Consider the following 14,047-nt stretch of genomic DNA (forward strand, 5'->3'; position numbering starts at 1 on the left):
AACAAATGACAATGAAAACAAAACGACCCAAAACCTATGGGATGTAGCAAAAGCAGTTTATAGCAATAAAATCCTAACTCAAGAAACAAGAAACATATCAAATAAACAAGCTACCCTTACACCTAAAGCAAGAGGAGAAAGAAGAACAAGAAAACCCCAAAGTTAGCAGAAGGGAAGAAACCATAAAGATCAGATCAGAAATAAATGAAAAAGAAATGAAGGAAACGATAGCAAAGAGCAATAAAACTAAAAGCTGGTTCTTTGAGAAGATAAACAAAATTGGTAAACCATTAGCCAGACTTATCAAGAAAAAAAGGAGGAAGACTCAAATCAATAGAACTAGAAATGAAAAAGGAAAAGTAACAACTGACACTGCAGTAATACAAAGAATCATGAGAGTTTACTACAAGCAACTATATGCCAATAAAATGGACAACCTGGAAGAAATGGACAAATTCTTAGAAATGCACAACCATCTGAGACTGAACCAGGAAGAAATACAAAATATAAACAGACTAATCACAAGCCCTGAAACTGAAACTGTGATTAAAATCTTCCAACAAAAGCCCAGGATCAGATGGCTTCACAGGCGAATTCTATCAAGCATTTAGAGAAGAGCTAACACCTATCCTTCTCAAACTCTTCCAAAATATAGCAGAGGGAGGAACACTCTCAAACTCATTCTAAGAGGCCACCATCACCCTAATATCAAAACCAGACAAAGATGTCACAAAGCAAGAAAACTACAGGCCAATATCACTGATGAACATAGATGCAAAAATCCTCAACAAAATACTAGCAAACAGAATCCAACATCACATTAAAAGGATCATACACTATGATCAAGTGGGGTTTTTCCCAGGAATGCAAGGATTCTTCAATATACGCAAATCAATCAACATGATACACCATATTAACAAATTGAAGGAGAAAAACCATATGATCATCTCAATAGATACAGAGAAATCTTTCAGAAAAATTCAACACCCATTTATGATAAAAACACTGCAGAAAGTAGGCATAGAGGGAACTTTCCTCAACATAATAAAGGCCATATATGACAAACCCACAGACAACATCATCCTCAATGGTGAAAAACTGAAAGCATTTCCACTAAGATCAGGAACAAGACAAGGTTGTCCACTCTCACCACTCTTATTCAACATACTTTTGGAAGTTTTAGCCACAGCAATCAGAGAAGAAAATGAAATAAAACAAATCCAAATTGGAATAGAAGAAGTAAAGCTGTCACTGTTTGCAGATGACATGATACTATACATACAGAATCCTAAAGATGCTACCAGAAAACTACTAGAGCTAATCAATGAATTTGGCAAAGTAGCAGGATACAAAATTAATGCACAGAAATCTCTTGCATTCCTATACACTAATGGTGAAACATCTGAAAGTGAAATTAAGGAAACACTCCCATTTACCATTGCAACAAAAAGAATAAAATATCTAGTAATAAACCTACTTAAGGAGACAAAAGACCTGTATGCAGAAAATTATAAGACACTGATTAAAGAAATTAAAGATGATACCAATAGATGGAGAGATATACCATGTTCTTGGATTGGAAGAATTAACATTGTGAAAATGACTATACTACTCAAAGCAATCTACAGATTTAATGCAATCTCTAACAAACTACCACTGGCATTTTTCACAGAATTAGAAAAAAAAATTTCAGAATTTGTATGGAAACACAAAAGACCCCTGAATAGCCAAAGCAATCTTGAGAACGAAAAACGGAGCTGGAGGAATAAGGCTCCATGACTTCAGACTATACTATAAAGCTACAGTAATCAAGACAGTATGATACTGGCACAAAAAGAGAAATATAGATCAATGGAACGCATAGAAAGCCCAGAGATAAACCCATGCACATATGGTCACCTTATCTTTGATAAAGCAGGCAAAGTATATACAGTGGAGAAAAGGCAGCCTATTCAATAAGTAGTGCTGGGAAAACAGGACAGCTACATGTAAAATAATGAAATTAGGGCTTCCCTGGTGGCGCAGTGGTTGGGAGTCTGCCTGCCAATGCAGGGGACATGGGTTCGTGCCCCGATCTGGGAGGATCCCACATGCCGTGGAGCGGCTGGGCCCATGGGCCATGGCTACTGAGCCTGTGCATCCAGAGCCTGTGCTCCACAACAGGAGAGGCCACAGTGGTGAGAGGCCCACACATCGCAAAAAAAAAAAAAGAATTAAATTATAACACTCCCTAATCCCATACACAAAAATAAACTCAAAATGGTTTAAAGACTTGAATATAAGGCCTGACACTATCAAACTCTTAGAGGAAAACATAGGCAGAACACTCTATGTCATAAATCACAGCAAGATACTTTTTGACGCATCTCCTAGAGAAATGGAAGTAAAAACAAAAATAAACAAATGGGACCTAATGAAACTTCAAAGCTTTTGCACAGTAAAGGAAACCATAAGCAAGACCAATAGACAACCCTCAGAATGGGAGAAAATATTTTCAAATGAAGCAACTGACAAAGGATTAATGTCCAAAATTTACAAGCAGCTCATGCAGCTCAACAACAAAAAAACAAACAACCCAATCCAAAAATGGGGAGAAGACATAAATAGACATTTCTCCAAAGAAGATATACAGATTGCCAACAAACACATGAAAGAATGCCCAACATCATTAATCATTAGAGAAATGCAAATCAAAACTACAATAATATATCATCTCACACTGATCAGAGTGGACATCATCAAAAAATCTAGAAACAATAAATGCTGGAGAGGGTGTGGAGAAACTGGAACACTCTTGCACTGTTGGTGGGAATGCAAATTGATACAGCCACTATGGAGAACAGTATGGAGGTTCCTTAAAAAACTAAAAATAGAGCTACCATACGACCCAGCAATCCCACTACTGGGCATATACCCTGAGAAAACCATAATTCAAAAAGAGTCATGTACCAAGGTGTTCATTGCAGCTCTATTTACAATAGCCAGGACATGGAAGCAACCTAAGTGTCCATCAACAGATGAATGGATAAAGAAGATGTGGCACATATATACTACAGAATATTACTCAGCCATAAAAAGGAACGAAACTGAGTTATTTGTAGTGAGATGGATGGACCTAGAGACTGTCATACAGAGTGATATAAGTCAGAAAGAGAAAAACAAATAACGTATGCTAACACATATATATGCAATCTAAAGAAAAGAAAAAAAAATTGGTCAGAAGAACCTAGGGGCCAGACGGCAATAAAGATGCAGACTTACTAGAGAATGGACTTGAGGATACGGGGAGAGGGAATGGTAAGATGGGACAAAATGAGAGAGTGGCATGGACATAGATACACTACCAAACGTAAAATAGATAGCTAGTGGGAAGCAGCCGCATAGCACAGGGAGATCAGCTCGGTGCTTTGTGACCACCTAGAGGGGTGGGATAGGGAGGGTGGGAGGGTGGGAGATGCAAGAGGGAAGAGATATGGGGACATATGTATATGTATAACTGATTCACTTTGTTATAAAGCAGAAACCAACACACCATTGTAAAGCAATTATACTCCAATAAAGACGTTAAAAAAACCCCAAAATGTGGGGGAGGGGAGTGAAAAATGTAGACCTTCTAGAATGTGTTTTACCTTAAATTTCAACCAGTTTTGAAAAATAAATATAAATTAATATATATGAACCCAAAGATAACCACAGATCAAAAACCTACAATAAAAATACAAATACCAGATAGAAAGGAACATAACCATACCACTAAAAAATAATTAAACCACAAGGGAAGAGACTAAAAGAAGAACAGAGAAGAACTACAAAAACTACCAGAAGACAAGTAACAAAATGGCAGTAACTACCTACATATTAAAAATCACTGTAAATGTAAGTGGACTAAATGCTCCAATCAAAAGACACAGAGAGGGCTGACTGGTTAAAAATAACAAAAGCCATCTATCTGCTGACTACAAGAGACTCACTTCTGAGCTAAACACACATATAGTCTTAAAGTGAGAGGCTGGAAAAAGATATTTCATGTAAATAGCAACAAGAATGCTGGAGTAGCAATACTCATATGAGACAAAGTAGACAGTAAAACAAAGTGTATAAAAAAAGAAGGGCTTTATATAATGATAAAGGAATCAATATAAGAACTGTATATAAAACTCACTAACATATACATACCTAAAACAGGAGCATCTACATATATAAAGCAAATATTAACAGACATAAAGAGAGAAACTGACAATACTACAGTAATAGTAGGAGACTTTAACCACCCACTTACATAATTGGAGAGATCATTCAGACAGAAAATCAATATGGGAAATACAGGAAAATCAATACGGGAAAAGTAGTCCTAAAAGACACATTAGACCAGTTGGGCTTAATAGATATCTATAGGACATTTCAACCAAACACAGCAGAAAACACATTCTTTTCAAGTGCAAATGGAACATTCTCCAGGATATATCACATGCTTTGCCACAAAGAAGTCTCAACAAATTTAAGAGTATATAAATTATACCAAGTATTTTTTCTGGCAACACAGAATGAAACCAGAAGTTAACTGCAGGAAGAAAAATGGTAACAACACAAAAATACATGGAGACTAAAAAAAATGCTACTAAAAAAAAATGGCTCAATGATAAATCAAAGAGAAAATCAGAAAATACCTCGAGACAAATGAAAAAAACCCCGCAACCTTCCAAAATCCATGGCATGCAGCAAAAGCAGTTCTAAGAGGGAAGCTTATAGTGATATAGGTCTATTTCAAGAAATGAGAAAAATCTCAATTAAACAATCTAACCTACCATCTAAAGTAATTAGAAAAAGAAGTATAAACAAAGTATAAAATCAGCAGAAAGAAGGAAATAACAGAGATTAGCAAGGATATAAATAAAATAGAGGCAAAAAAGAAGAAAAACCAATGAAACCAAGAGCTGTTTTTTTGAAAACATAAAGTTGATAAGCCTTTAGACAGTCTCATCAACAACAATAAAAGAGAGGACCCAAATAAACAAAATAAGACATGAAAAAGGACAAATAACATCCAATATGACAGAGACACAAAAAATCATAAGAGAATACTACAAACAGCTATATGCCAACAAACTGGAAAACCTAGAAGAAATGTACAAGTTTCTAGAAACATGCAACCTTCAAAGACTGAATCAAGAAGAAACAGACAATCAGAACAGACCAATCACTAGTAGTGGAATTGAATTTGTAATTAAAAAAAAAAACTCCCAGCAAACAAAAGTCTAGAACCAGATAGCTTTACAGGGGAATTCCAGCAAACATGTAAGTAAGAGCTAATACCTATCTTTCTCAAACTATTCCAAAAAAACTGAAGAAGAGGGAATACTCCCAAATTCATTCTATAAGGCCATAATTACCCTGATATCAAAACAAGACAAAAAACTACAAAAAACACACCAAAATTAGAGGCCTTTATCTCTGATGAATACAGATGTAAAATCTTCAACAAAATACTGATAAACCAAATTCAATGATACATAAAAAGGATTAAAAAACATGATCAAGTGGGATTTATTCCAGGAGTGCAAGGATGGTTCAATACCCAGAAATCAGTCAATGTGACACACCACATTAACCAAGTAAAGGATAAAAGTCACACGATCATCTCAATAAATGCAGAAAAAGCATTTGACAACATCCATTCATGATAAAAACTCTCATCAAAGTAGGTATACAGGGCACATATCTCAACATAATAAAGGCTGTTTATTACAAACCCACAGCTAACATCATATTCAACAGTAAAAAGCTAAAAGCTTTTCTTCTAAAATCAGGAACAAGACAAGGATGCTCACTCTCACTGCTCCTTCTTAACATAGTATTGGACGTTCTAGCCAAAGCAATCAGGCAAGAAAAAAAAAAGAAAAGAAAAGGCATCCAAATTAGAAGCAAAGAAGTAAAACTGTCATTATTTGCAGATCACATGGTAGTATATATAGAAAATCCTAATGTCTCCATCAAAAACTACAAGAACTAATAAATGAATTCAGTAAAGTTGTAGAATACAAGATTAATATATAGAAATCTGTTCTTTTCTATACACGAAAAATAATGAACTATCAGAGAGAGAAAGCAAGAAAACAATTCTATTTAAATTTTCATCAAAAAGAGTAAAATTCCTAGAAATAAAGTTAACCAAGGAGGTTAAAAACCTGTAATCTGAAAACCATGCAACACTGAAGAAAGAAACTGAAGATGATACAAATAAATGGAAAGACCCCATGTACATGGATTGGAAGAAATAATATTATTAAAATTACCACACTACCCAAGGCAATCTACTGATTTAATGCAATCCCTAACAAAATACCCATGACATTTTTCACAGAACTAGAACAAGTAATCCTAAAATTTATATGGAACCTCAAAAGACCTCAAATTGCCAGAGCAATCTTGTTAAAAAAAAAGAGCAAAGCTGATTTCAGACAATACTACAAAGCTACAGTAAACAAAACAGAATGGTACTGACACAAAAAAAGACATGTAGATCAATAGAACAGAATAAAGAGCCCAGAAATAAACCCATGCACCTAAGGTCAATTACTCTACCACAAAGGATGCAAGAATATACAATAGAGAAAAGACAGTCTCTTCAACAAGTGGTGCTGGGAAAACTGGACTGATCCATGTAAAAGAATGAAATTAGAACACTTTCTCACACCATATACAAAATTAAACTCAAAATGGATTAAAGACCTAAATGTATGACTTTAAACTACAAAACTCCTAGAAAAGAACATAGGCAGAATACTCTTTGACACAAATTGTAACATTCTGAGAGATCAGTCTCCTAAGGCAAAAGAAATAAAAGCAAAAATAAACAGGACCTAATTAAACTTAAAAGCTTTTTCATAGCAAAAGAAACCATCAAAAAAAAAAAAAAAAGACAATCTACTGAATAGGAAAAAAAAATTTGCAAATGATTTGACCAATAAGGGGTTAATATCCAAAATATATAAACAGCTTATGTAACTCAATATCAAAAAACCAAACTACTGGGGCTTCCCTGGTGGCGCAGTGGTTGAGAGTCCGCCTGCCGATGCAGGGGACACAGGTTCGTGCCCTGGTCCGGGAAGATCCCACATGCCATGGAGCAGCTGGGCCAGTAAGCCATGGCCGCTGAGCCTGTGCATCTGGAGCCTGTGCTCCGCAACAGGAGAGGCCACAATGGTAAGAGGCCCGCGTATCGCAACAAAACAAAACAAAACAAAACTACCCAATCAAAAAGTGGGCAGAAGACCCGAATAGACATCTTTCCAAAGAAGATATACAGATGGCCAACAGGCACATGAAAAGATGCTCAACATTGCTAATCATCAGACAAATCAAAACCACAATGAGGTATCACCTCACACCTGTCAGAATGGCTATCATCAAAAAGACCATAAATAACACATGTTAGCAAGGATGTGGATTAAAGGGAACCCTCAGGGTTTCCCTGGTGGCGCAGTGGTTGAGAGTCCGCCTGCTGATGCAGGGGACGCAGGTTCATACCCTGGTCTGGGAAGATCCCACATGCTGCGGAGCAGCTGGGCCCATGAGCCATGGCCGCTGAGCCTGCGCGTCCAGAGCCTGTGCTCCGCAACGGGAGAGGCCACAACAGTGAGAGGCCCGCGTACCGCAAAAAAAAAAAAAAAAAGGGAACCCTCAGTGCACTGCTGCTGGGAATGAAAATTGGTGCAGGCACCATGGAAAACAGTATGGAGGTTTCTCAAAAAACTAAAAATAAAACTACCATATGAACCAGCAATTCCATTCTTGGGTACATATCTGAAGAAAACAAAACCACTAATTCAAAAAGATACACACACCCCAATCTTCACAGCAGCATATATACTACAGCCAAGATATGAAAGCAACCTAAGTGTCCATCAAGAGGTGAACAGATAAAGAATTGTGTGTGATGGGTGCTTGTGTGTGTGTATATATATACACACACAATGGAAAATTCCAGTAAAATGTGTTATCTAATTAAAATTTTAGTTATTTTCATTACTGAAGCTTTTTATTTCAATAAACCATTAATTTTCTTCTTTAGAAACAGAACAAATGGGGAATAACTGTTCAATACATGAATTACTATTATGATTCAGAAGCACAAAAATTTTATTTTAAAAAGATAACCAAAAATATATTTAGAATATGATTTGTGTATGATTTCAACATGATGAATCAAGTGATAAAAGATTAAGTGGACTCCTTCAAAATCTGTGAAAAATTATCCCTATGTGCAAATCCAGGAAAATGAAACTTATGCCTTTGTGGAAAATGCATATCTTCTCTAGGTAAACACACATGAGTAGGTCTTTAATATAATTTATTGACCTCTATTCTCCTCAGTGCCTAAATCACACCCTCATAATAATACAAGTAGTCTTAACTCATTTAGTTAACTCAGAACAATGCAATATAATCATTGTAGATGGTTCATTGATTTATTAAAAACCATGATACTTGGTCAATTATTTTATATTTTCATGCACAACATGCCACAGAAATGTAAGGTAAACTCTTTTCACAATAGTTTCCTGTGGGTTTTAAAGAGACATTTTCTTTTATTCGTATTAAATAAGCTCAAGGTTAAGAAATGTCAACACAGCAGGACAAACAAAATGTTTAAATAGAATTATTTTAAAATATTATACAGCTATACTAGTGGCAGCTTTACATTCTCTCAATCCAGAGGAAGAAATATTCTTCCACAGGATGAAGTTTTAAAATTTCCTCAGAATGCTAATATTTCAGTCTTTGCATGATTATACTAGCCACTTAGACAAACTACGTGGGCCAACAAAAGTCTCAAAGGAAATTAGAAAACAGTTTGAACTGAATTAAAAACACAACATTAAAGTCATGGGTTGTAGCTCATGCAGTAACTAAAGGGAAATTTATAGCAATAAATGCTTAGATGAGATAAAGAAGGATTTCCAATCGAAAACTTAAGTTTCTCCCATTAAAAATATTTTATAAGAGAAAGGAAAATAAAGTCAAAGCAAGCAGAAGGAAGTCAGTAATAAAAGTAAGACCAGAAATCAATGACTTTGAAAACAAAAATAGAAAAAAATAATTGAAATCAAAAGCTGGTTCTTTGAAAAGATCAGTAAAATTGATAAACCTCTAGCAAAACTAAAAGCAAGAGGGGAGGGGAGCGGGGGAGAGAAGAAGAGATGAGACACAAATTGCTATTATCAGGATTGAAAAGGGGATATCATTACAGACCCAACAGACATTAAAGGGATAATAAGGGAATACTATGAACATTCTACACACATATTTTCAACAACTTAGATAATTCATTGAAAACAACTACCAAAATTATCCAATATGAAATAGACAACCTGAATTGTCCTATAAACATTAAAGAAACTGAATTCATAGTTAAATTCACCTCTTTCACCCACCCCCACCCCCAAAACCTCCAGGCCCAGGTAGTTTCATTACCAAATATTTAAGAAAAAGTAATATTAATTCTTCACAATATTTTCCATAAAACACAACAGGAAAGAACAATTCTTAATTCATTTTATAAGGCCAGCACTACCATGCTATCAAATCAGAAAAACACTGTACAAAAATAGAGTAAGCATCAGGATAATATCCTTCATGTACAGAGGCAAAAAAACAAAGAAACTAAAAAAACGCTCAAAAAATACTGGCAAGTAGTATCCAGCAATATACAGAAATAAAAATACAACATAACAAAGTATTTACTGTGGGAATGAAACACTGGCTCAATATCTGCTAATCACTTAATATTCACATTAAAAACACATAATCATATCAGTTGATACAGAAAAAGTATTTAACAAAATTCAACATCCACTCATGATAAAAATTTCCACAAACTAGGAATAGAAAAAACTTCCTCAGCCTTATAAAGGGCATCTACCTAAAACCCATACCTAACATAATACTTAATGGTGAAAGACTGAGTGCTTTCCTCCTAACATCAGGAAAAAGACAAGGATACCTGCTCTCATCACTTCTACTCAACACTCTACTAGATAATCTAGCTCACTCAATAACACACACAAAAAATAATCAAATTGGAAAGGAAGAAGTAAGACTGTTTTTATTTGCAGACATGATCATCTAAGTAGAAAACCCAGTGAAATCTACAAAACCCCTGCTATTCCTGATAGGTAAAATTAGAAAGGCTGTAAGATATAAGATCAACACCAAAAATCAATTGTATTTCTATATATTATTCATGAACAAATGGAAATTAAGATTTAATAAAATAATACTATTTACCAACAGTATAAAAATATAAATACTTAGGGATAAATCTGACAAGAGATGTCAAAGATCTGTACTATCAACAGCACAAGATATAAAGTCAAAACAAAATCAATTATGCTTCTGTAAACTAGCGAAATACAATTATAAATCAAAACAATTTTTTAAACTAACAATAACAGAAAAAGTAAATACTTAGGTATAAATCTAACAGTATATGCACACATTCTGAATGCTGAAAACTGCAAAATACTGATGAAAGAAATCAAAGACCTAAATAAAAGGAGAGACATATCATGTTCATGGACTGGAAAAATAAACACAGTAAAGATTTTGGTTCTCCCCAAGTTGATCTATTTTTTGTAAAGATAAAAATGTTGATTCTAAATTTTATATGGAAAGGCAAAGGAACTAGAATAAAACAATTTTGAAAATGAAAAATAAAGTTGGTGGAATCTCAGTACCCTATTTTAATGACTTAGTTTAAAGCTACAATAAACAAGAAAGAGGTCTATTGGCAAAGGGAGAGACAGAGAAATAAACTGAACAGAATACAGAGTCCAGAAAAAGACCACACATATAGAGCCAGTTGATTTCTGACAAAGCTGAAAAAGCATTTCAACGGAGAAAGGACAGTGTTTTCAACAAATAGTTCTGGAACAATCAAGCATCTCTACGCAAAACAAGGGACCTCAGCCTAAATCACACACCTTATTAAAAAAAAACTCAAAATGAGTCATAATTCTCAATATAAAATTTAAAACTATATAACTTTTATAAGAAACCATAGGAGAAAATCTTCATAACCTAGGGTTAGGCAAAGAGTTCTTAGGACACCAAAAACACGATCCATTAAAAATAAATTTGAGAAACTGGACTTCATCAAAATTAAATGTTTCTTCTATAGGAAAAAACAAATTCTTTCTGAGAGAATAAAAGTACAAGCTACAGACTGGGAGATAATCTTTACAAATCACATACTCAATGAAGGACATACATCCAAAGTATATAAAGAACTTTCAAAATTCAACACAAAGAACACAACCCAATTAAGAAAATGACTAAAAGATTTGAAAAGATACTTCACTAAACAATATATATAAATGGCAAAATAAGCACTTGAAAAATGGTGAACATCATTAGGGAAATGTCATTAGGGAAATGCAAACTAAAACCAAAATGTGATACCATTATGTATCTATTAATGTCAATATTTTAAGAGTACTAGGTGTTTGTGAGGATACACTGCAAAAGGAACTCTCATACATTGCTGCTTGGAATACAAAATAGTATAGCCATTCAGAAAAACAATTTGACAGTTACTTACCATATGATCCAGCAATCCCACTCCTGGACATTTACCCTAGAGAAATGAAAGCTTAGGTTCACACAAAAACCTGTACATGAATGTTTATAACAGCTCTATTCATAACTGCCAAAACCTGGAATAACCTACCTCTGCTCAACAAGTAAATGAATAAACTGTGGTTCATTCATACAATGGAATACTATTAAGGAATAAGAATAACAAACTAGAGATATATGCAACAACTTGGATGAATCTCACAGGTAATTATGCTGAGTAAAAGAAGCCAGTCTCAAAACATTACATACTATGTGTTCTAATTTTATAACATTACATTATTTTATAAAATTATCAAAAAGACAAACTAAAGTAATGGAGAACAGATCAGTGGTCTTCAGGAATTAGGCATGGGACAAGGGTGTGATTATAAAGATATAATCATGGCACAATTATAAAGGCACAAGGGAAATTTGGGGTGGGGCTGATGGAACTGTTCTGGACCCCCACTGTGGTGGTTGTTATATGAATCTATACATATGTTTAAATTATAATGCTGTATGCCAAGAATAAATGAACTTTATTGCATGATAATTAAAAAAGAAAACCAAAACCGAAAAGACTGTGTTGAATAAAAAAAGGGTTTGCTCAGCACTCTTTCCCCAAAGTAGATGCTCAATTAACATTTGCTGAACAAAAACACTGAAAACTGGCTGTAGTTTCTGCTTTAACAATAATCTCATTTACATCCCTAAACTTCAAAAATTTAAGTAACTTTTTGTAGCATCATTAACATTTTCTATCATGGTATCTGCCACAGAAAGATGTCTAGTTTACACACAAAAAAATTTTAAATATCAAATGAAAGTCAGAAATCTAGATATCCCAACCAATTATTTTAAACTTTAAAAAGATTACCATTAATAATAGGTAACTTTTTCTTTATATCTTGTATGCATATCTTTCTCATTAAAAAAGGGGCAGGATCTGTTTGGAAGTCATTACCCAAAGGCATGATATACAAAACAGATATCTGATATCTGTTTTAGAATCAACTAATCTTTATTAAACATTAAACAAGCTGAATAGATAAGCCATTAATTTTTCTCGAATATCAACTCTTCCTAGGACTTATCCTTTTCCTTGAATTAGTAAAACTATTAAAAATTCTTCTTCCTTCTGACTCAAACCACAGTGTGTACTCACACTGTGAATTCATGTCATTTCTATGCTGCTACCTGTTTTTAGATTTTCTTTGCTAAGGACACATTGGGCATTTGTTTGCCTGTAGCTTCTGTGCAATCAACCAAACCTATTAGGATCCCACCATATCATTCCTGTACTGACTTGTCACAGGTCTGACTAAGACTCATTCACTTCGATCAGTTAGCTAAACAGATTGGTTAAATCACATGTGTGTGAATGAATAAAAGCAACCTTATCAAAAAAAAAAAAGAGGACCATTAATTTTGGTCTTACTTTGCTTTCAACTGTGTGAAAAAGAGTGTTCCTATGCTAGAAAATGATTAAAAATATAACAGGTTTCCAGAAGTACCTAGCTTAAGAATTATACACATTTTGAAAATTGTAAAAATGTTATTTGCATATTTACAGCACAGAACAAGTATAATTTTCATACTTCTTTGAACTCTCTATTTGTTAAGAGAATTATTTTAGAACCCTCCACATTGTTTTTAAGGTATTTGTTCTGTTCACTTAACATATGATCATCTCCAATTTATCTAGATTTAAGTCAAATTTTCAATAAAATTTTTGAATTTTACAGTTTTGATAAGTTAAACTATAAAGTATATTATAATGGTGCTAAAACATATTCTTTTTTACATCCTACAGTATATGCTTTGATGTCACATTACACCATCACTTGCAAAGAAACCAAATTGAAATGCTTTTCTCAGAAACCAAAAATACAAAAACAATTACTTATACTATCTAACCAAAAGATGAAAAATACCTAACATGATTGAGGCACTTAATGCAGTAATTTTATTTTATTCAGTCCATGACTAGAATCATAAACAATAATGAGTTTGCTTAACTAAGAATGAACTACTATGTAAAGTTGTAGCTTTCTGTATTTTAGCCCTGAGGACACTGTTAATATTCAATATACTAATTAATAAGAACTGCTATCTATTATGACCAAATAATGAAGGCAATTTGCAAAAATAGTTTACACAGAAATAAGCTGGTCCTCAAACTTCTAAATTTTCATAAGCACCTCATCCACTGGTTTTAATTGGTTTCCTCAGTGCCTAATATTGGTTTCCTTCACACACCCCACCCCTGAACGTATCATTATAGGTATAGGAGTTCAAACCACAGAGAAACACCCTCTCCTATAAAATTACAGTAAGGGTCAATTATCCTTTAGATAATTTTCACAATTTAGCACAGTTAACCATATCTGGCTAATGTGGGCACATAATTAAACAGGGCTCCTTGAAAATA

The 14,047-nt window shown here is 34.0% G+C and overlaps 1 protein-coding gene across 1 annotated transcript in view; it reads right to left on the reverse strand.

Moving 5' to 3' along the window:
- The window catches only part of RNF180 (ring finger protein 180), a gene marked incomplete at its 3' end in the record, with an annotated part of 283,378 nt that overhangs the window by 205,070 nt on the left and 64,261 nt on the right, over nucleotides 1–14,047 (reverse strand). The window contains exon 5 of the mRNA XM_082837376.1: nucleotides 11,600–11,635. Coding sequence (XP_082693502.1) covers nucleotides 11,600–11,635 — 36 coding nt within the window. The remainder of the gene's footprint in view (nucleotides 1–11,599; nucleotides 11,636–14,047) is intronic.

Source organism: Leucopleurus acutus (genome assembly GCF_964270905.1).
Source record: "Leucopleurus acutus genome assembly, chromosome: 3".
In the NCBI taxonomy this organism is placed as follows: Eukaryota; Metazoa; Chordata; class Mammalia; order Artiodactyla; family Delphinidae; genus Leucopleurus; species Leucopleurus acutus.